The sequence below is a fragment of the Camellia sinensis genome, chromosome 6 (assembly GCF_055761805.1).
Source record: "Camellia sinensis isolate YWXY chromosome 6, ASM5576180v1, whole genome shotgun sequence".
Lineage (NCBI taxonomy): Eukaryota > Viridiplantae > Streptophyta > Magnoliopsida > Ericales > Theaceae > Camellia > Camellia sinensis.
Genome location: NC_138966.1, coordinates 154,559,690 through 154,583,215, shown reverse-complemented (window position 1 = coordinate 154,583,215; position 23,526 = coordinate 154,559,690). Strand labels below are relative to the sequence as shown.

At 36.0% G+C, this 23,526-nt stretch overlaps 1 protein-coding gene and 1 pseudogene across 10 annotated transcripts in view; one reads left to right on the top strand and one right to left on the bottom strand.

Annotated features, from left to right (window-relative positions):
* LOC114282933 (putative acyl-activating enzyme 16, chloroplastic) overlaps positions 1-15,378 on the bottom strand; it is a 104,886-nt gene extending 89,508 nt beyond the window's left edge. For 5 of the 10 annotated variants that reach the window (XM_082872713.1, XM_082872711.1, XM_082872710.1 and 2 more), the window contains exons 1-3: positions 14,963-15,378; positions 11,775-11,966; positions 6,515-6,629 (exon numbers count right to left, since the gene is read on the bottom strand). In XM_082872713.1, coding sequence (XP_082728839.1) covers positions 6,515-6,629; positions 11,775-11,966; positions 14,963-15,133 — 478 coding nt within the window. In that variant the 5' untranslated portion in view covers positions 15,134-15,378. The remainder of the gene's footprint in view (positions 1-6,514; positions 6,630-11,774; positions 11,967-14,962) is intronic. The other 5 variants (XM_082872705.1, XM_082872704.1, XM_082872708.1 and 2 more) reach the window with 2 other exon arrangements.
* A 2,403-nt stretch (positions 15,379-17,781) lies between these two features.
* On the top strand, positions 17,782-18,732 carry LOC145793718 (protein FAR-RED IMPAIRED RESPONSE 1 pseudogene; annotated as a pseudogene).
* The last annotated feature ends 4,794 nt before the right edge of the window (positions 18,733-23,526 follow it).

Below are 23,526 nucleotides of genomic sequence, written 5' to 3'. Positions count from 1 at the left end.
AAGCCTGATTTCCACCTATTTGCTTATTTTGCGCGCCAAGTATGTATTATTTAACTAATACTTCGTCGTGTAACAAATTGAGCTTTGTAGCTCCACTATTGATATTTTAGACAATATTAACTATACTAGATCATGTATTTTCTTTAATTATGTTGTTTCTATAAAATTGTTTTCAATTTTTTGTTGGAATATGAAATATTGTATATTTAGGAGATCCCGTGATTTCTATATATTACGGTTATTTAGGGATTTGATTTTAGCATTTGATTGTGTAATTATTTAATTCATTTTTCCCATGTATCTTATATTGATTATATATAGACATGGTCTCACCCAAATTAGGGTAAGCCAATATTGTACAACTCTTTTCTTGGTATCAAAGACAAAGAAACCCTAATCGCACCTACCTATCACTACCGCCAGCCTCTCCTCCCTTTCCTAGTAGCCGACTCACCTACCCCCCCCACTTCAACCACCCTACACCACCCGAAACCCTTTCTCTCTCCCTCGGCAGTCCTTTCCAGTCACTGCCGGGGTTCCTACAACAGCCGACCAGGCTCTGTCCTGGTTTTGTGTAGTTCAACATCCTTCTAGGGTGGTCCAAACTAGTTTCTAACCCTTTTAGGGTCGTGTGTTACTAATGTGGTAAGCAACCTGTGTGTGTTTCTTATTACTTGGGTTACCAGTTTGTTCGGTAGCATCTCTTTTGTGTATGCCGCTACTTCGGCTTCGTGGTGTTTCAGAATGTCTGACTTTGTTACCCAAACCCAGAGCATTATGCCTCGTTTAGATGTTTCCCTTGCCTCTCATGTTCTGGTTCATCGGATTACTAGTGTGTTGCTTAATGGTCGCAACTTACTGCTTAGAGTCGGTCTATACGTCTCTACCTTAGGGGTAGAGACAAATCTGGATGGCTTCTGGAAACCGAGACACAACCTCCCGCTGATGATCCTAAGCAGGTTTGATGGAATATTGACAATTGCACCTTACTTGGTTGGATGTTCAACTCTATGGAAGAACGTATCTACAACATGTTTATGTAATGTGATACAGTTCCTCGGTTGTGGAGTGTTCTTACCCAGATGTACGCACATGCCCACAATGATGCTAGGATTTTCGATATCTATCAGGATATTTCTCATGCCTCTCAGGAAGCTTTGGGTTTTACCGTTGCTGAATTTTTTGGGTATCTTCAGTCTCACTGGGAGAAGTTAGCACAGTATGAGCCATTGAGTGATTTTCTAGCTGTTGCCGCTTCTATTATGTCTGCTTGTCTTGCTCGCCAGCACACTTATCAATTTCTGATGGATTTAAAACCTGAATTCGAGTCTCTTCATATTCAAATTTTGAACACATCACCTATGCCATCCTTATATGAGGCTTTTGCTACTATTGACAGTGAGGAGCGTCGTCGTCGATTGATTCAATCTGTGGCTCCGCTTTCTTCCTCCGTTCTTGACTCATCTTCAGTTTCAGATCAGATGGCTTTTGCTGCCAAGTTTAGTTCTCGTGCTTCTAGTAGCAAGGTTATTTGCCACCATTGTAGCGCAGTTGGTCATGTCTAAGCACGGTGCTTCAAGCTTCATCTTGAGTTGAAGCAACACTTTGCAAGGGCACACCCTTCAGGCCCTCCCCATACTGCTGTTATTGCAGACACATCTAGTAGTCCTCAGCCAACTCATTCTATTGATCTTTATCAGCTTTAATCTCAGATTGGTCGCCTTTAAGAGCAACTTGGTTCATTCACTACCATGTCTTCAAGTGTCCCTTCCACTGCCACACTCGCTACAGGTACTCCTACAACCTTTCATGTTCGCACTGCACCTACTTGGGTCTTGGATTCTGGGGCCAATGATCATATAACCGGTGAGTTTTCTTGTTTATCCTCTCCTATCTCTACTACCGCTCAGACTATACGTCTTGCTGATGGGTCTATTTCACATGTCCAACATAAGGGTGATGTGTCCTTGTCGTCTGATATTACACTTACTTCTGTCTCACATGTGCCCCGTTTTGCTTATAATCTTCTCTCTGTTAGTCGCCTTTCTAAAAACCTTCATTATGTTGTTATTTTCTTACCTACTCATTGCTTATTACAAGACCTGACTTCAAAGAAGATTTTTGGTAAGGGTTTTGAGCGCAACGGGCTATACTACTTCGGGGACCCAACACCTTCTCATCCTACCACTTCTAGCCTGCAAACAGCTATGTTACCTGAGTTGTCTTCCTATGTGTTTTCTTTTTAGACTTTAGCCTTATGGCATGCTCATTTACGACATACAAACTTTAATTATTTATGTTTACTTTTTCTGTCACTTAATAAAGCTTGCAAGGATCATCAGTTTCATTGTGTTGTTTGTGAACTGTCTAAACATACTCGTACTTCTTATGTTCGTGGCATGTATCGCGCCTCCTATATGTTTGACCTTATTCACTCTGATATCTGGGGTCCTTCTCCTCTTTTGGCATTTTCTGGGCATCATTATTGTGTGACTTTCATAGATGACCATTCTAGGTGTACTTGGGTTTATTTGCTTAAAAAGAAGTCTGATGTGCTTCCACTTTTTATTCAATTTCTCCAAATGGTCAAAACCCAATTCCACACCATTGTACGCAATATTCGTTTTGATAATGGGGGGAATATATCTCCGATGCATTTCACTCACAACTTAATCAGTAGGGAATTTCGCAGCAACTCACTTGTACTTACACCCCTAAACAAAATGGGATTGCTGAACGTAAAAACCGTCATATTATGTCTGTTGTCCAGTGTCTTCTTTGTGGGATGAATGTCCCTAAATCCTACTGGCATATGGCTGTGCTTACTGCTGTTTACCTCATTAATCGGACACCTAGTTGGATTCTTCACGGGTTGGCCCCTTTTCAATTACTTCGTCCAGATGCCGTGTTATTTCCTCTTGTGCCTCGTGTGTTTAGTTGTACTTGTTTTGTTCAGGATCGTAGTCCTTGTAGACACAAATTTTAAAACATGAAGTGTTTCAACACATTTCAAAATTTTATGTTATAAATGTCCACTGTTTAGTTTTTGGACTAAACAGTGTTGATTATTTGAATAGCAGGTTCTTATTTCCGATCTGTATTTCAGATCGCTAATTACGCATTTTATACAAATGAAACCTTCAATTAATGAAGAACAAAATAAACAACAAAAGACAATTTAAGAAAAAAAAAATATTTTATTGAAATTGTTATGGGCTTTGAACCCTCGAATACAAAATACAATTCTTGGGTTTGGAACCCTACCTATTCATCGCCATTAGCGTAGGCTCTTGAGTTCTCTAGGCTTCTCTTCTTCTTTCTTGTAACGACTTCTTTAGCTCTCAATTTCTTTCTCTCTCTCTCTGATCTTTTCACTTCTGATTTCCTGATCCCCCGTCTTGTGTGATGGTCCTCATATTTATAGAGGGCCATCAGGTGATAGGAATGCTCCACCTTCAATTCAAATTGAATGATAACGCCATTTGAATTTTGAATAATAACACTATCTGATTAATCGTATATCTGATTAATCGGATTAATCTTTGGGGTTTCATCCTGTGTGGTGTCCTTGCTGTAGGCTCTACAGGTGTCATCTTTCGTAGACTTCACGTGTCACTTGAGCATCTTGAATAACGTCATTGAGATACGACGTCGTTTTATTTATGTACTTCAACAGATCATATTGATCCTTTTTAGGAAGTGATTACCTACAACATTCCTATCATAGGCTCTATGTGTGTCATTGACTGTATTTGAATTTTAAACATAAATTTGGTTGAAATTTATGTGCCAACAGTCCTACTCAAACCAAGTTAGATAACAAGTCTCTTAAATGCATCTTCTTGGGCTATTCCGTTCTCTCTAAAGGCTATAGGTGCTATGATCCGTCGTCTCGTCGTTTTTATCATTCTATGGATGTCACATTTTGTGAAGATATGCCATTTTTTGGTTCTAACCCTATGTTTCAGGATTCCGCCTCGAGTGCACCGCCTTCTACTATGTCACCGAGTGCTTGCCTTGTTCCTATCATTGATTCATTTGCTCCTTCATCATCGCCTGTATCTGCACCTGCCAGTCCTCCGCCATTACTGACATACTCCCGTCGCCCTTGTGCTCCGCCCCCTCCAGCATCTTCTTCGCCCTCAGGCACAGGTACTCCCTCTACTATTCACTCCCCAACTCCTTCCCATTATCCAACCCGTGAACACCATCCCCCTAATCAGTTTGGTTGGTTTAGTAGTACTAATCACCTTATTTCCCAGTTTTTATGTTATGATGCCCTTTCAGCTTCTCATCGGTCTTTTCTTGGAAAACTTGAGTCGTTCTCTATCCAGTAGTCTGTGTTTGAGGCTCTCCAAAATCCCTAATGGGTTGCAGCTCTGCAAACTGAAATGGCTGCTTTAGAGCATAATCACATTTGGGATCATGTCTCTTTACCTTCTGCTGAGACAACTATTGGGTGCAAGTGGGTTTTACTGTCAAATACTTGGCTGATGGTACAATGAACCGATATAAGGCTCATCTTGTTGCTAAGGGCTTTACACAGGATCCTGGCAAGGATTTTGGGGCTACGTTTGCACCTATTGCTAAATTGACCACTGTTCGTTTACTTATTTCCTTGGCTGCCTCTTCTTCTTGGCCCCTGCATCAACTTGATGTCAAGAATGTTTTTCTACATGGGGACTTACTTGAGATGATCTACATGGATCCTCCACCCGGGTTTTGGGCTGAAGGGTAGTATGCTAGCAAGGTCTGTCGTTTGCGTAAGTCTCTCTATAGCTTGAAGCAATCTCCTCGTGCATGGTTCCATCGTTTCAGATTTGTTATCCTCTCCATGGATTTTATTCAATGTCACTCCAACCATACATGCTTCATTCGTCGTCAGCCCAATGGTCGATGTATTATTTTGTTGGTCTATGTGGATGATATCATCCTTACTAGAGATGACACCATTGGTATTGCTAAGGCAAAACAGGAGCTTAGTCAAGTATTTGACATCAAGGACTTGGGTCCTCTCAAATATTTCTTAGGGATTGAAGTAGCTCGTTCTCGCAGTGGGATATCATTGTCCCAACGGAAGTATACTTTGGATCTTCTTCGGGACATCGGTATGATGGGGTGCAAGCCTGCATCTACTCCTATGGATCCGAATCTGAAACTTTCGGCTGAGTCTGGTGAGTTGCTTTCTGATCCATCTCGCTACCAGAGATTGGTAGGACGTTTGATCTATTTGACTAATACACGACCAGATTTGACATTTGCTGTGAGTGTGGTTAGTCAGTTTATGCATTCACCTTATACTGCTCACCTTGATGTTGTTCACCACATCTTGAGATATCTCAAGTCATGTTCAAGTTTGGGTTTATTCTTCAATGGTGTGATTCAGACAGGATTGTCATGTTTTACTGATGCAAACTATGTAGGTTCATTGACTGACAAACGTTCCACTTCTAGGGTATGCACTTTCCTTGGTACCCATCTTCTGTCATGGAAAAGCAAGAAACAAGCGGTTGTTTCTCGATCATCTGCTGAAGCTGAGTACCGAGCCATGGCACATGGGACATGTGAGTTACTATGGCTTCAGTCCATTCTTACTGAGTTAGGCCTTGAGGAGAATAATTCCTCCAAGCCATTTTGTGACAATCTGCCATCTTACTTGCCTCTAACTCTGTGCTTCATGAGCGTACTAAGCATATTGAAGTTGATATTCATTTCATCCGGGAAAAGGTTCGAGCTGGCATTGTATGTCCCTCGTTTGCTCCATCTTCTAATCAGATTGCCGACATCTTTACCAAATCTGTAGGACCATCCCAACTTCGATCTTCCATTGGCAAGCTGGGTTTGGTTGACGTCTTTGATCCAGCTTGAGGGAGAGTGTTGGAATATGAAATATTGTATATTTAGGTGACCCCGTGATTTCTATATATTACAGTTATTTAGGGATTTGATTTTAGGATTTGATTGTGTAATTATTTAATTCCTTTTTCCCGTGTATCTTATATTGATTATATATAGACATGGTCTCACCCAAATTAGGGTAAGCCAATATTGTACAACTCTCTTCTTTTTTAACATCTCTTGAGTTTGTAAGTAGCATATCCTTCTCTACCACAACCAGGTCATCTTAGATCCCCTTGTGCCAGTGGTCGATACAGAAACTATAAACTGAGTAAACCATGTAGCCAACCCTTAAAACAAAAAGCATATCTCAGCCCAAATTTAAACCAAGGTGATGAATGCAATTCTAAAAACATCAGCAAGGAAGTTATACACAGAACAGAATTGGTTCATTTGCTGCAACTTGATATAAGTAGTTGGAATCCCTTTACGTATCAAAATGGATAAAAAAAAAATCTGCGCGCACACAAAAAAAAATAAAAAATAAAAAAAATTGCAAATACATGAATCAAACACACACACAAAGGTGAGAAAACTAGATGATGATATACACAAGTTACTAGTGCACTAAAAGCTTCAGGTGCGAAAATTAAATATAAACATAATTGCTGCGTACCTTGATCTGCAATAAGCCACCGGCAGGAATTATCAGCAAAAAGTGCTAGTTTTTCGCCTGGCTTTAGTCCAATAACTCTAAGGCCTTCAGAGAAGTCCAAAATTTCCTGCTCAATCTGCAAGTTTGGAAGTAAAAATGGATTTCAGATGTATATCATGAAAAATAAAATTAAAAAAGCAGTATTTTGTTTCTTTATGAATGTATAAAGAAAAAAAGTAGCAATGGACAGGTAAGGAGCTAAGTTCAGTTCAACATGGTTAGAAGGAAATGATGAAGTACCAAAACAGACATCCATATATCAGGTGAAGCGCCAAATAGCTGACTGAACAATTCAATTATATACGATTGGCAAACAACATTTCAATACATGAATACTGATTCCTTTATTAGCATTTAGTTGTAGCACAGAGAGCATTATCTTTCATATATTCAAAATAGAAGCTGAAGGTAAAGGTTCAATGCCAATATCAATGTGCTAAAAGATTGATACAAGCCAATAACTTTGGAATACTGAACACAAACATATACAAAAGCGCAATACATCTTGACTATGAAAGATAATCAAATGTAGGAAGCCGCGAATCAGTCTTCAACAACTGTACTGGGCCCATAGTGCTGTAGCACAAAAATGTAAATGGACAACTATGTTACATGGAGTATGGTTGGGTGACTGGGTGTCTGATTTATTAAATCTCTACAGAGCTAGGGCAACACAGCTGAAGCATCCAAATGCATGAGAGAGAGAGAGAGAGAGAGAGAGAACAAGCAGATTCAAAGTTACAGGAATGAAGTTGTAACTTGAGAAAATACTAATGGTGGTCTCTTGAAGTTTGTAGGTCTTTTGTAAATACAAGAAGTCCAAATGGCTGATTAAACCAAACCAAATCAAGCCTTAAGTCCTATTAAATGGAGTCAACTACATGAATCCTTCTTCTCCACTCGAATTTATCAAAGGCCATTTCGTTGGTCATATCAAGAAGATTCATATCTCTATTTACTACGCTAGCCCAAGTCAATCTAGGTCTACCCCATTCCCTAAAATTTCCATCTACCGTCACTGCCTCGCATCTCTTCACTACTGTCTCTATTGGTCTCCGTTGTATATGACCGAACCATCTCAATTTATTCTCTCTCAATTTATCTTCTATCAGTACTACTCCTACCTATTCTCGAATATACTCATTCCTAATTCTGTCTTTCCTAGTCTTGTCATACATCCACCTTAACATCTTTATCTCAGCAACACTCATCTTATATACATGTTTCTTAGTTGTCCAATATTTTGTCCCATATAATGTCGCTGGTCTAATAGCCGTTCTATAGAACTTTTCTTTTTGTTTAGTGGATACTCGTCTATCGTACAATACCCCAGACATACTCCTCCACTTAAGCTACCCCGCCTTAACTCTATGAACCACATCCGCTCCAATCTCCCCAACCGTTGTGATAATCGATCCTAAATAACGAAAATATTCACTCTTAGGTAGTTCTTGGTTCTGAATCTTTACTTCTTCTCTACTTCCATTGTTACAGTTACTAAAATTACACTCCATGTACTCTATCTTAGTTCTGCTTATCCTAAATCTTTTACATTCAAGTCCTTCTCTCCAAGTCTCTAACTTGGTGTTAACTCATTCTCTAGTCTCATCTACTAACACGATATCATCTATAAAAAACATACACCACAGCACATCATCTTAAATACTTCTCGTCAACTTATCCATAACTAAAACAAAAAGATAAGGATTTAAAGTTGATCCTTAGTGTAACTCTATAGTAATTGAAAATTCATTTATCTATTCACCAGGCAATCTAATATTAGTCACCACACTATCATACATGTCCCTAATCACATCAATGTAACCTTTTGTCACCCCTTTCTTCTCCAACACCTACCAGATTATATCCCAAGACACTCTATCATACGCTTTCTCAAAATCGATAAAAACCATATGAATGTCTATTACTTTTCTCTATACTTTTCTATAATTCTCCTCAAAAGAAAGATTGCTTCCATTGCTGACCTACCAGGTATAAACCCAAATTGATTATCCAACACCTCTGTTATATCTCACAATCGATGTTCCATCACTCTCTCCCACACTTTCATTATATGACACATTAGCTTGATTCCTCTGTAGTTGTTACAATTTTGGACATCTTTATTCTTATAGATTAGCACTAAAATACTCTTTCTCCACTCCTCTGGCAATTTCCTAGTTGACAAAATCTTGCTAAATAACCTAATCAACCAAGCAACCCCTTTCTTACCCAAACATTTCTAAGCTTTAATAGGGATATCATCGGGTCCTAAAGCCTTATTTGATTTCATATTCTTAAATGCAATCTCCACTTCAAAATTCCTAATCCTGCGATAGAATCTATAATCTTGATTTTCCTTATTACTGGCTACTTCCTCCCCTATTGGCCTACCTCCATGTTCCTCATTTAATAGTTTCTCAAAATAGTTCTTTCACCTCTCCTTAATCTCTTCATCCTTCACCAACATCTAAGAGTCTTCACTCTTGATGCACTTAACCTGATTAAAATTTCTTATCTACCTCTCTTATCTTAGTAAGTTTATGTATTTTCTTCTCTCCCTCCTTACTATCTAGTCTAGTGTATAAGTCATCATAAACTTTCAACTTAACCTTTCTCATTACTTTTTTGACCTCCTTATCAGCCAATATATACCTCTTAAGATTTTTTGCAATTCTATCCTTCTACCACTTTTTAAAAGCACTCTTTTTTCATCTTTATTACAGCTTGAACCTTCTCTCTCCACCACCAAGTTTTCCTAGAGTTGGGTCCCTTTCCTTTCGACTCTCCAAGAACTTCCCTTGAGATTCTCCTTATACAATTGGCCATCGAGTTCCACATAGTGTTGGCATCATCTTTCAAATCCCAAGTATCTTCTTTATCCATTCTATTATTAAATATTTCTAGTTTATCCCCTTTTAGGTCCCACCATCTCGTCCTACGACGCCCACTATCCTTTCTAGCTTGATATTGCCCTTTAAAGCATAAATCTAGTACCAAAATCCTATGTGAGACGTCAGGCTCTCTCCAAGAATCACCTTACAGTCACTACATTTTAGACGGTCCACTTTTCTCACTAGAACATAATCTATTTGGCTCTTAACTGACCCACTCTTAAATGTTATCAAATGCTCCTCTCTCTTCTTATACATAGTATTGGCCACCACCAGGTTGAAGAAGTTATTTTCCAAACTTATTTGATGAAAATCAAATATAGAAGTTACTTATAAAAAGTAAAATAAAATAAAAAACGTTTCCCCATGTATGGAAGTTGGAGATTCACCAAGCTAAGTGCCCTTAGTGTCATGTCAAAGCCTATGAAGCATGGACACTCCAAAATCGGAGTCGTGGCGATGTCCGACACGCAGACACGCCGGGGACACGTACAGGACACCCCAAATGGCGTGTCCTTTTAATTTAATGATTTTTTTGTAATGGACACGGCGGGGCTCACTTTCTTTCTTTCTTTCTTTCTTCTTCTTTTTTTTTTTTTTTTTTTTTTTCTCTTCTTTTGCCTCTCTTATTTAGTATTTTTGTGAAGAATATTGTTGGATGTTGAATACTTTCCCCTTCTCGTTTTAGTTCTTGTTATTGTTAGGTTTTATTTCTTGGCAACCCCGTTTGACAAAACTCCTTTGAGTTGTAATTTTATTCGCATTTTTATTTCAGTGAGGCTATGAGTTGTTAGCTGCGAATCCAACCCGAATTGTGCCGTTCAGAGAAGTTTGTGATGTTAATGCTTTCAAGATTGCCACTTTGCTGATTATGACGGGGGTCGAGCTGCCCGGTCAGCTCGCGGCCGAAGAAAATTGCAAAATTGCATTCAAAATTGCATGTCCGTCGTTGCTCGCTTGAGCCAAGGAGTTCTAGATCGAGCTAGGGATTGCTCGCTCGAGCCAAGGAATGTGCGCTCGAGCCACGGATTGCGTCCATACAAAAACCTGAAAGAGTGTATTCCTCGCTCGAGCCAAGGATCCGTCGCTCGAGCCAAGGCACTAGTAGAAATCATGAAAAATACACTCCTCGCTCGAGCCAGAAAAGCTTCGCTCGAGCGAGCCTCAGAATCCGGATTTCTCAAGGAGTTTGTTTTCATCCCAATCTAGGATTACTTTTGGGTTCTCTATAAATACTTGGTTTTCTCCCAAAACTAGGTAATTGATTGAACTTCTCCAGATCTTCTTTTTGAATCTTAAGGTTTATATCTGGAGATATTTTGTGAGTTTTCTTTGATGTTTTATTGAGTATTCAACTCATGATTTAAAGAGAGTACATCAAAGGTTGTATTTTGTTCTACAAAAGAGAGAATTGTTCTTCAGTTGTGGATTCTGAAGAATTCGAGCCTGAAGCTTTGGTGGAATCCGGAGTGGCTCATCAGAAAGACAATTCCGTGGTGAAGATGGGGTTGGAAGAGGCACATAGAGGTTGGTTCAATTAGGCGTTGTGGATTCGCTAGATAATTGAGAGTATACCTGTGTAATTCCTTTAATTCTTCTTAGTGGATTGTTTTATGGCAGTTGCCCGTGGTTTTTTGATCACAGTTGGAGGTGTCCAATTGTGGTTTTTTCCACGTAAAATCGTTGTGTTGTTTTTTTTTGTCTTGATTGTTTGATTGGGATTGTTATATTCTGCTTAAAATTGATACATAATCACAAATCAACATCTAGGGGATTTCTAGATTTTTCAGTTATCATTTATTATGACTTTTTGTGAATGGATAATCTATTAATTTGTTTAAATGTAGTAGTTATATTTATTGAATTAATGTTACTAAGTTAGTGTTTGTTAATTTTGATTTAGGATGAATGTAATATGAATCTACATAACACAAAAAAATATATATAAAAAATAAATAAAAAAATTTGCCGTGTCCCCCGCCATATCCGTATCGTATCTGTGTCCCCATTTTTTGGAAATTGCCGTCGGTGTCCGTGCTTCATAGGTCAAAGCCCAAGACTGATAGTTGTGTTCACCAATCTTAGGTTAGTCAATTGATAGACAACAGAAGCATGGAACAAAAGTAGCAAGATAGCTAAGGACAAAAAATAGTTAATCTCTTAGTTCTCTCCCATCATTCTCACGGATGTAGTAATGAGTTTTAATTCTGTGGAAAATTATCACTGCTAAGGATAAAAGCATTCTCATACACATTATAGATACAAAACAATACAATTCTTGGATTTAGAAGATAATCAAGTATATGAAGAAAAACAAAGAAAATGACCTGTTTATAAGTCATGGTCAAAGGGGGGTCATGATATGGATCCACCAATGCTACCCGATCACCAAATCTTTCTGCTGAAGACCTCCAAATGTCTGGAACTGTATTCCACTCACTGGAGACCAAGACACCATCACCAGACAGAAATACACTTTCCAGAAAAGGTGAACACTTTCTAATCTGCATTTCCTCCGTCTACAATGTAATATGAACAAAAATAGATGTTGGGCCTTTCCTTTTAACCGCATTCATATACTTCAATATCACAAAATGTAAAATCAAAGAATGTGAAACAAAACATAAATGCTCTGATAAATGAAAATTTTAATGCCTTCTTCAACTAATACACAAAAGAAAATTAAAAAAAATAAAGCAAAATATAAATAGTTAAAATATGGGGAAAAGACTATTATGGTTTTAATAATTCTTAGTTCTTGATATTTTTGGAATAGGCTCTTTTTATGTAAATCCATACTTGTGAAACATTGTGAAAATTGTAGTACTCAACCTTCCAATGATACGATTTCAGTCAGATATAGCAATTAAGCATATAGACAGATTACAACTCTACTACAAGTATAATAAGGGAGACTAAATGACATTATCTTGGAATTTAGCACACTTTAGTTCAGATGGACCCAAAGAATACGCGAGTTTGGTAATATTACAAGATTCTACTAGACCTTGAATAATTTAGATAGATTAGGAAGCTGTAAATTATAATTTAGTAGTTGCATTTGATTCATATTAGATTTCTATGTCAGCTAGACCTAGTTTCAGAAAATAATGCAAGTTTTCAAGGTTTAAAAAGCCCACAAGTGGCATAGGTTTTTTCTTTTTTTCCCTTCCTCTTCTTCCTCTTTCTCTCTTTTACTTTTCTTGCCTCTCCCCAATTATATTTCTGCACTCTTACAAAGAGGCTTGGAAGCCCTGTTTGAGGCTGCCCTCCCTTCCCAGTCATCCATTATCTTTTTCCCTCAATATTGAGAATCATACGGTACAACACACCAAACAAAAAGGCACTTCAGAAGGAGCTTTTGTACCCGACACCTCTCTCCAAAGGAACTGGAAGCAGAGCCCTTACACCCAAAAGGACCTCATTAAAATGGCCAAAAGAAGATTTTTTTCCTTCTCAATAAAGAATTTTTTTAATTATCTTGTAGAACTCCAGCAGAAGTTAGATTAGGATTATAATCATAATTACTTATACCTTTTAAGAGCTGTAAGAGAATGTTCAAGCCATGTGAGCTAGGCACGTGGACTCTCACCAGGTGAACCAAGAAAACTCAAAACACTCATGTTCATATCATAGAAAACATAAATTATTATTATTTAGGGGCACTTGATAAATTTATCACTGTAAATTTATTCATAAAAACAAGAGAGATTGATAAAATTACCATTTGATAAATTTATCAATAGGACTTAATGGGTAATAAGTCCCAAAAGTAAGACCTATTGATAATTTATCCTATTATTTATATAAGAAAAAAAATTGCAAAAAACTTTTATTCTAAAAAATAGTGGGATTACATACTACACTATCATCTTAATGTATACACAAAATACATTACATTTTGCAGATCTTAACTTTAGTTATTGTGAATTGTTATAAAGAAGCAGCCTGATGGTCACCAATAGAGGCATTGTTTTGGTTAACCTCCCAAAAAGATTACCCTAGTGTATTCAATCTGAAAACAAATAACTGAGTTCATCTCAGTCAAACATGGGTTGGGTTCAAATTTAAATCTCTCATGATATCCAAATGTTGCCATTATCTCACAACAACCATATTGTCCAGACTCAGCTATTTGCCACAAATCCACTAATAGCAAAATCCAAATTCACATACAATTCTCAACTCTGCACGCAAATCAGGAATACAAATGACCTTATAAAAAGATACAGAGAGAGAAATCTGAAATCAATGACACAAAAGGAATTTTTTATTTTTAATTTCATTTTCATGGGTGCAAGCATGTCTTATGTTTGGTAAAAAAAAAATTCTTGTGCTTTCTTGTGTGTCAGACTTGTACAAAAAAAATTTGTATTCTAATTTTTTTTAGCAATATTAGGAATTCTAAATATTTTACCAAATGTTTTACTAAATGTCTCACATGAATGTGGGACCCACACATGTAAGACATTTGATAAAATATTTGGTCAAAAATTTGGGATCCTTAACATTTTTCAATTTTTTTAGACTGCCTCATTGATGTACAATTGCTCCCAAAAAAAAAAAATTAGAAAAATTATAGTTTAGTGAAGAAAAAAAAAATTTACACGGAGGGGTCAACCAGGCAACTTGCACTGCCACAGTATTTGAGTTGCAACCCGCCACTTTGTGAGTTGCACCCATGTTTTGTTAAATTTTTTTTTTCTTTTTTTTTTTCCCTCAATTCTAATTCCTCACAAAAAATGGGAAATTCTAATATACACCATTTTAAAAATAATGTATCATATGCATTTTAATTATGCCATTTTTTTTTAATTATAACTAATTTTCTTCTTTAATTATAACATTATTTTAATTTTGACTCTTTAATTATGTTTTAAGTCACGTTTAGTTAAGATTTTTTTTAGTCCTGACTTAAAAATTTAAAATTATATTATTTTTCTTTTTAATTATAAAGTATATATATATATATATATATAATACATCCTCTTTGAATGATGTGCACTAATAAGGTGAAAAAAAAAAATACAGCACAGCACAGCACCTACATCATAAACATGATGATTTTTTCTGATATAAAAAAAAAATGATGACTTTTCTCTCTCTTCAACATGTTACTACCAAAATATGCATATAGATACAAAATAAAAGCAAATAACAATTAACAGCAAACTAGCATTAATAGCAAATTAACATCACAACACCACTTTATTCTTAGCACACAAATAGCATTTGCACGCATTAAATCATCTGATAAATTAAAGACTGTATTTAGTTAGAAGATTTAATTAAAGAAATAAAAAAGGGAAAATAAACGTAACCTAACATTTTGTTTGGTTGCGAAAAGAAAGTGAAAGAAAAATAAAATCCCATTTTCTCTTTTAAATTTATTTAGGCTCTCTTCTTCCTCTGTTTTCCAACTCAATTAAAAAATTCGAATCCCATCCATTATTTTCTTTCTCCAATCAAACACAGCGTAAAGATTGATGTTATTATGGACTGATCAAAGAATTACCGTAGACTCGCAGTGAACTCTGAAAAGCGGAGTCGAAGGAATACGAGTTGGGCGGAAATTTTGGTAGAGCAGGTTGAAGTTGATCGATCGAGAGTGAGAGAATAGGAGTTGGAAAGTGAGTCGTCGATCAAGAGAGTTGAAGACGAGATTGGATGTCAAAACAATCGTCATGATTGTTATCTGAATCGCAGAAGCAGAAGCAAAGAGAGATGTTTGATGCCAAATATAGTTTGAGAATTTAAGAGAGAGAGAGAGAGAGAGAGAGTCTAGGATGCGGAGAAAAATTGGAACATGGAAGTCTCCGCAGAGATTGGTTAATCAAGGATGGGTCGGGGGCTCCTGAGTGAGAGTGAAGACAGACGAACGACCTTACAACATTGTCTTTTTCTTGGGTGTGTAATAACTTACAAAATAATAATACAAGAACGATTTTTAGATCACTAAAAAATATATTATTAATAGTATTAATAGAACTGATGTATTGAAAATAGTAAAAAATAAAAAAAAATTAAGACATAGAAAGTGAATAGGACCTAATGTCGCATCACTAGTGCTTTTTTTTTAAGTGCTCCTAAGCATTTTTCATAATAATAATAAATAGTAGTATAATTTTATAGTTATTATGTCATAATTAAAAAAAATATTATGATTAAATAGCAAAATTTTATAAATTATAATTATAATTAATTATAATTAAAAAAATAACATAATTAAAAATACATATAATATACATTTTAAAGGGTATATATATTAAAATTTCTTGTTTTAAATAATTTATTCACCAAATTAAATTTGTGTTAGTTTCGATTGTATTCTTATCTATTGTGATTACTTTTATTTATCGCAATGGTTATAGTGTCATCCATACAATCGACGTAAACAAATCTAAATAATTCATATCACACCAAATTCGATTGAGGTAGGATTGCTTCATTTTTTTTCAACCCCGCTACAGACCCCCAGTGACTTGCGACCCCCAGTGACATGGCAGCTGATGTGTAAACACAGCTAGAAAAAAAAAAAAAAAAAAAAAAAAGAAAATCTGGAAAAAGCAGGAACCAAACCTGTAGCTCGTCTATCCTCACCTCTCGCCGCCATCCTCCTCCTTCACCGACGACGGTCATAGCTCGGCGGAATTTCTGCAAAAGTGTACTCTGGACAACGGCCATAGCTCGGCGGGAATTTCGACGACGGCAAAAGTTTTGAGCAATATCAGATTACTATGCCTCCAATGCAGTTTTGAATGGTAATATCTCCATAGCTCGCTCTCATCTATCCTCAATCTTCGTCGCTCTCATCAATCTGGTTGTTCTTTGTCCATCAATCTTTAGGAAAATTTATAGTTTTGTGCCCCTGTAGGTAGTAAACTGAATGGAGATAATTAATTGTTGCTGTTCACAATTTTCAGGAACTGCTTTCAGTTGAAACAAACAGGGGAAAACAAGTGTTGGGTATAAAGAGATATCTTTTTCTTTTTGTTTAGCTCACTGTAGAGGCATTATAAATTTTCTACCAAAGTATATGTTGAGATATGACGAGTTTTTCCCTTAAAACTTTCAAGTAGATGTGTTAGTTTAGGCAAATGGAATGGAACCTAAGGCATTATGTCATATCCAAATCCATTGGGTTTTGGTTTTACTACCCTATTGCCTTTGTAGTATAACTTCATTCGTATGCCCTATTGATGATATATCACCTAGAATGTTCTGTAAGGGTTTGATCTGGATTGGAGTCTGTTATGTGACTAAAACATCTTAATTGTGTCAGGCAATTCAGATGTTCTAATGAGCTTTTCGCAGTTCACAAGTAAATTTATCCAAAAAATGTTGAGGACTTACTTATAGACTCTATAGGTACTAATACTATTTCATGTGATATTGAATTATTGGATCTTCTTCGCTTGTTAATTGGTGGTGACTCCTCTGAAATTGAAATTGTTAGGTGCTTTAGATCATTCACTATAATCCAGCTCAGAATTGTGTTCTCCAGCTCCTTCTAGTATATCATTAAGGATCAATGTGCAGGTTTCTGTAATGGCAGTGGAGATGTTTCTCATTTTGGTGCACCATTAGTTTTGAACCCCTTATATACAATTATTGCCTCTTTTACAGTTCATTCGCTTCAATCAAGTTTATTTTCTCTGTGCTGCAAGTTAATTGTTCTAATAGCTGTATTTGTTTAATTGTTATTTCAGTACGCAAAGTGGAAGAATGGAGGTTGATTCAAATGTTGGTTAGAATCCTTTAATACATGAGGGCAAAGACGTTGAAGAACCTAAAAATGGTATGTGTTTTAACTCAAGGGAAGAGGTGTACACATTTTATGGAAAATATGCTAAGCATGTTGGATTTTCTATAGCTCATAGAGCACAACATTTTGGAGATGATGGGCAATTGCTAAACTTTGCAATTAAATGTTCTCGAGCGGGGCGAAGAAAAAAGAAATCAGAAGTCAACCTTCTGAAGCCATGTTTGTCTACAAAGATTGGTTGCACAGCAAGGGTACAAGGTAGTGTACAAAAAGATGGGAGATATAAACTAACCACAGTTAACCTTAAGCATAATCATGATTTGATTCCCACTGACTCATGTCATTTTGCAATGAATAAGAAAATTCTTACTCCTGTGAAGAGAAGATTAGAAATTAATGATCAAGCAGGGATTGGGGTGTCTAGGAACTTTCATTTAATGGTTGTTGAAGCGGGGAGATACGAGTCATTGACATTTGACGAGTGAGATGCAAGAAATTACATTGAGAAAGCTAGAAGGTTGAGGCTTGGGGAAGGTGATGCCGAATCACTTCAAAGTTATTTTATGAGGATGCAAGTACATAGTGAGAGATTCTTTTATGTGATTGATGTTGATGAGGAGTTTTGCATTAGAAACTTGTTTTGGGCTGATGCAAGGAGTCGGGCTATTTATAAAGCATTTGGAGATGTCGTTTCATTTGACACAACTTATTTGACGAACAAATATGACATGCCATTTGCTCTATTTGTCGGAGTTAATCACAATGGACAGTCCATTTTGCTTGGTTGTGGATTGTTGTCTAGTGAAGACACTAACACATTTGTTTGGCTATTCAAGTCATGGTTAAGTTGCATGTCAAATCATCCACCAAAAGCTATCATAACTGATCAGTGTAGAGTTATGCAAAATGCTATAGAAATTGTGTTTCCACAAGCTCGACATCGGTGGTGCTTATGGCATATCATGAAGAAAATTCCGGAGAAGTTGAAAGGATATGCTCAGTATGAAGCCATAAAGTTGGCTATGCAAAATGCAGTGTATGACTGTTTGACAAGAGCTGAATTTGAGAGTAAATGGGAAGAGATGCTTGCAACATTCAATCTTTATGATAACGACTGGTTGGGGGTACTATATGATGAGCGGAATCGATGGGTACCTATCTATGTAAAAGACATTTTTTGGACTGGCATGTCAACTACACAACGAAGTGAAAGTATGAATGCATTTTTTGATGGATATGTAAATCCAAAAACTGCATTGAAGCAATTCGTTGAACAATATGACAATGCCTTGAGAAATAAGGTAGAGAAAGAGAAAAAAACAGACTTCAAGTCTCGACACAAATTGTTTGATTGCCTAACTATATATGGTTTTGAGAAGCAATTTCAGCAAGCCTACACCAATGCGAAATTTAAAGAAGTTCAAGGAGAGTCGAAGAGATTAGTTTACTATCAGGCGGTGATTGTGAAAGAGAAGGGATCAATTTATACATATAATGTCCAAGAAGTGATGGTAGTTTGAGAGAAGATGAAGCATGTGGACTTTGTTGTCTATTTTAATTCAACTAAATATGAAGTTCAATGTATGTGTCGGTTGTTTGAGTTTAAAGGCATTATGTGTGCTCACTCACTCGCTGTGCTTGTCAGAAGATGCATAAATGAAGTGCCAAGTAAATACATTTTGCCCCGGTGGAGAAAAGATGTGGATAGAGAATACGCATGCATCAAAACCACATACACCGGCTTTGGGAATGATTTCAATACAAGTACCTATGAGAGGATGAATAAAAAATTGATTGCCATTGTACAACTTGCTGGTAACTCTGAAGGCAAAACTAGAATTATAGACCTTGAGTTGGATGAAATCAAGGAGAGAGTCATGAAAGAAGAATCCGGTGATGGGAGTAATTTACCATGTTCCGCAAAAAGTCCGATTCACACCGGTTCTACACAAGGAGGAACTAGTAGGACGGTGATTAGTCCTTTGGTTGCTTGGCGAAGAGGTCGTCCAGTTACGAAACGAAAGGTTGCCAAAGTAGATCAAATTGTTAATCGATTCAAGGCAACGGCAAAAAAAAAAAAAAAACAAAAGCAAAGGTAAAATGTGTATTCAATTTTTTTTTTTTACAAACTCTATTCAAGTATGTAAAAGCAATTCATAAATTTCAATCTTTAATTATTCTTCAAAACATACAGGCTGCTAAGTTGCTTCGATTTGAAGCTGAAGCTGAAGCTCAAACACCGTATTATATCCTTATATGGTTGGCACACAAAATAATATGTATGTACCGGTACATGTTCCAAAGAGGCCTTCATGTACTTTTACAAAGTGTATTCGAAAGAGGACTTCATGTACTTTTACAAAGTGTATTATTCTAACATGTACTTTTTGCAATGAATTGTCATAAGTGGCCCATGGTATTAGAGGCATATCTCTTACTCCATCGGACTTCATAAGTGGGACACAGGGAAGTTTGATGAGTGCTCCAACTCAGATTTATGGTTCTGCATCTCTAACCCCATCAGCTTCTCATGCATGCACACCGGGAAGCTTGGATATTACAGACTTGTTTGACTAGTTTCTATGTATTCCAACTGTTTGTTTTTGAGATTGGAAATTATGTAGTCTATTAATCTGAGTTTCAAACTTTGTTTTTGAGATTGTAGCTTATGTTACAACTTTGTTATAGACATTCAGCATGTGGATTTGTAAAACATGTGGTGTACTAATTATTAATGAAGTTATGTTATTATTATTATTTGTTATGTAATGAAGATGTTGCAATATTTAGTAATGAACAATGTTTATTTAGCAGTTCTTTGTATTGAACAATGTTTATTGAACAGTTTTCATGTATTCAATCATGTGTATTCAATAGTTTCCCTATGATGAACAATGTATATTCAGTAATTTTCCTGTATTTAACAATGTATATTCAATGGTTTCCCTGTATTCAACAATGTATATTAAATAGTTTCGCTGTATTCAACCATGTATATTCAATAGTTTACCTGTATTCAACAATAGTTACCTTGTATTCAACAGTTTCTTGTATTTAACAAAGTTGATTCAATGAGTATTGAACAAGGTATACAAGTTTCAACAAGTCATTTTCCATTCCATTCACCACAAAAGAGGTACAATAATATTCAGTCTACTTGAACTTCCTCGAAAACATCACAAAAGTATTCAGTCTACTTGAACTTGTACATTGACATCTACTTCTACTTCTAACTTACATATATGTATATATATATTATTACATATTCATAAGTTTAAAGACACCAATTACAAGCAACACGGACAATATACATATCAACTTTTGCATCTTTGCATTCTTAATTCGAAGTTGTTCCGCCATCTCTATTTGTTGTTCGGTCATAGCTCGAAGTTGTTCGGTCATAACTTGTTCGCCGACAGTTGGCACTTCGTCTCTTGGAATGTGATGACTTCTATATTCTGGATTCGTAGGTAAACACCATTCGATAAAACCACAATTATTGCAAGAGTAGAATAACTTGTTTTTGTTTCGATCGGTTTGTGATATTAAAATGGTGGCCTTCTTATTACATGTACGACAATTTCTGTTGACGTATGTCAACCAATCTGAGCTACTGCCACTGACACTTGAACTTGATATCTGCAAAAAGGGACAAATATTAATATGACAGCACTTGCATATATTCATTATGAAGCACATTAAAAATAAAAACCAACAAGAAAGTTTCAAACCAGGCACATTTCATCCAATCAAAGGAACACATTTATCATAGTACTAGTCCCAAAGTTAATAAAAAATAGTTCACAGAGAGGTAGTGGAGCTGCCATTCTCAGATTGTCATGCTGCTGCTGTTGAGAGATGGAGTTCGACTAATGGGTTTCAAGGTGCACTACCTTCTGCATAAGCTTAGAATCAGAATCACCCTTGGAGGTGATTCTGAAAATCAACTTATTTACCCTCCAAAAAAGCTGTTATAAGTTTTAGTTGGTGTCATAAAGCTGTAACAAATAGTTAGATTCTGCTTTATTTAAGCTAAAATCTATAAGTTGAGTAGAATATGGGCAGTAACAGTATGGAATTAGAAGTTAAAAAGAGGTGTGGTGATGGCTTATGAGGACAAAAGTGTCATTTTAATCAATGGACAATAAATGTACGTGGAACCATAGAATTGGTTTGTGATATTAACTACTCATTTATTTTTGCACTTCATAATGCTATTTAAATTCTTACAGGGACAGGGTGCTTGTGACTTCATTCAATCATTGGATGCTACTAGCAGTCATTCAGATAGAAGTGTTATTTCTCAGTCTACATTGACCAACTGTCATGACACTAGCCCCTCAAACAGTGACTTAGTTGAGGATGGGGATTTCATCCAACAAGGGATGGATGTTGTGTCACATGTAATGAACAGTTCTGAACATCCTCAAAAGTTGAGGGGCAATTTCTGAAATTTCTAAGAGAGATAAAGTAAAGCTGATGGATTTTCAGGCCCAAGATGAGCTTATGCGAAAGCATTGTAAACAGCAATGACATGAGGCTCCAGAAGTTGATGGTTTCATCCTTGATGTCAATACATTTTCTTTGTTTTCATGTGTCAATCTTACTTTAAAAAAGAAGAAGAAAGGGATTTGCATAAAAAATCTGGACACATTAGTCTTCAAAATGATCAAGTAAAACCTATTTCATTTTAGAAGATAGATAGATAGATACAGGTTTTCATAATTTACCTTTTCATTTAATGGGAAAACCTGTTTCATAGATACAGGTTTCATAGATTATGAACAGGTTTATGAAATTATCATAATCTTGGATCCATCTTGTTATGTTTCATAGATACAGGTTTCATAGATTATGAACATGTTTATGAAATTATGAACATGTTTCCAAGATTGGGATAGACAGGTTTTATGAAATTATGTCTATCCTGTCATAATCTTGGATAGACAGGATTATGAAATTATGAAATTATTCCAAATTCAGTTTATGAACAGGTAACCTACGTAAATCATAGATATACATCACTATCATAAAGCTGGTTTATAAATCACTGTCATAAAGCTTTATAAAGCTGAATACAAACAGGTTTAACATTTCGTTGAGGAATTTCATCGAACAGGTTTATGGCAATGTAAGACTCCAAATGAAAAGGCCACAATTCCCAAATGAAAAGGCCAAATTCAATCCCCAAGATCAGATAGCATGACAGAGAAAATCAAAAGGCCAAATTCAAATTTAATTTTTCAGTATTCAATCCAAATTCAAAGTATTCAGTATTCAATCTAAATTCAAGTATTCAGTATTCAATCCAAATCCAAAGAGTGATTTACACAGATATACACAGATATATATGTATATATATATATATATATATATATATATATATATATACGTAGATATATATCAGATATACATAGATAAATAGATATATACAGGCTTCACAGATAGATATATATATATATATATATACAGATATATATATATACCCAGATAAATTTACCTCTTAATCGGATTTTGGCGAGTGAAGGGAACGGGCTGCGTCAGAGTGAAGGGAAGGAGTGGTCGTCGACGTCGGAGTGGGGGTCAGGCGTTGGAGTGGTTACCGTTGGAGTGAAGACATACGTGTTTGAAGGGGGGGAGATTTCAAAATGAAGACCGAAGATGTGTTTGGGTCTTAACGTCACGTGACAATCATGTGAGGTACCACCTCAGTTGGGGGTCACTGGGGGTTTCCAATACTGGGGGTGGTAAGCATTTTTCTTTTTTTTTTTTACTATTGATCAGTAATAATCATGATTAACCACTATCACCTCGGTTGGGGTGCCCTGCGCTAGTATCGTTTCCGATAAGAAAACATACTCTGCAGTGCAAATCCATGGATGAAAAGGCAGCATTTTGGGAAAAAAAACAAAAACTAAAGACAAAGTTTACATTTTATTCATTATATCATTTTAATTTGTACAATTTCAATTAGCTCAATTTAATCCAATTAATAAAATCGTTCGTGTTTTTAACAAAAAAATAATTACTGAATTAGTTAAAATTAATTTTAAAAAGACTTCAAAATTTTATTATTTAGCCAAGTTAACTAAAAAAAAAATAATTCAAAATTGTTTAAGATGATCTAAATAAATATATTTTTTAATTTTTTTATAAAAAAAAATGTGTAAAAAAAATAGAGAGATGATGTGATTCAAATAAATATACTTATCTAAATAAATGTACTTATTTAGTTTATGCCAAATAGTTATCTGGCCTATCCCTCCAAGACTTGTTGGGGTTCTTTGGATTAGTTGGGAAAATGGGTTATGGCC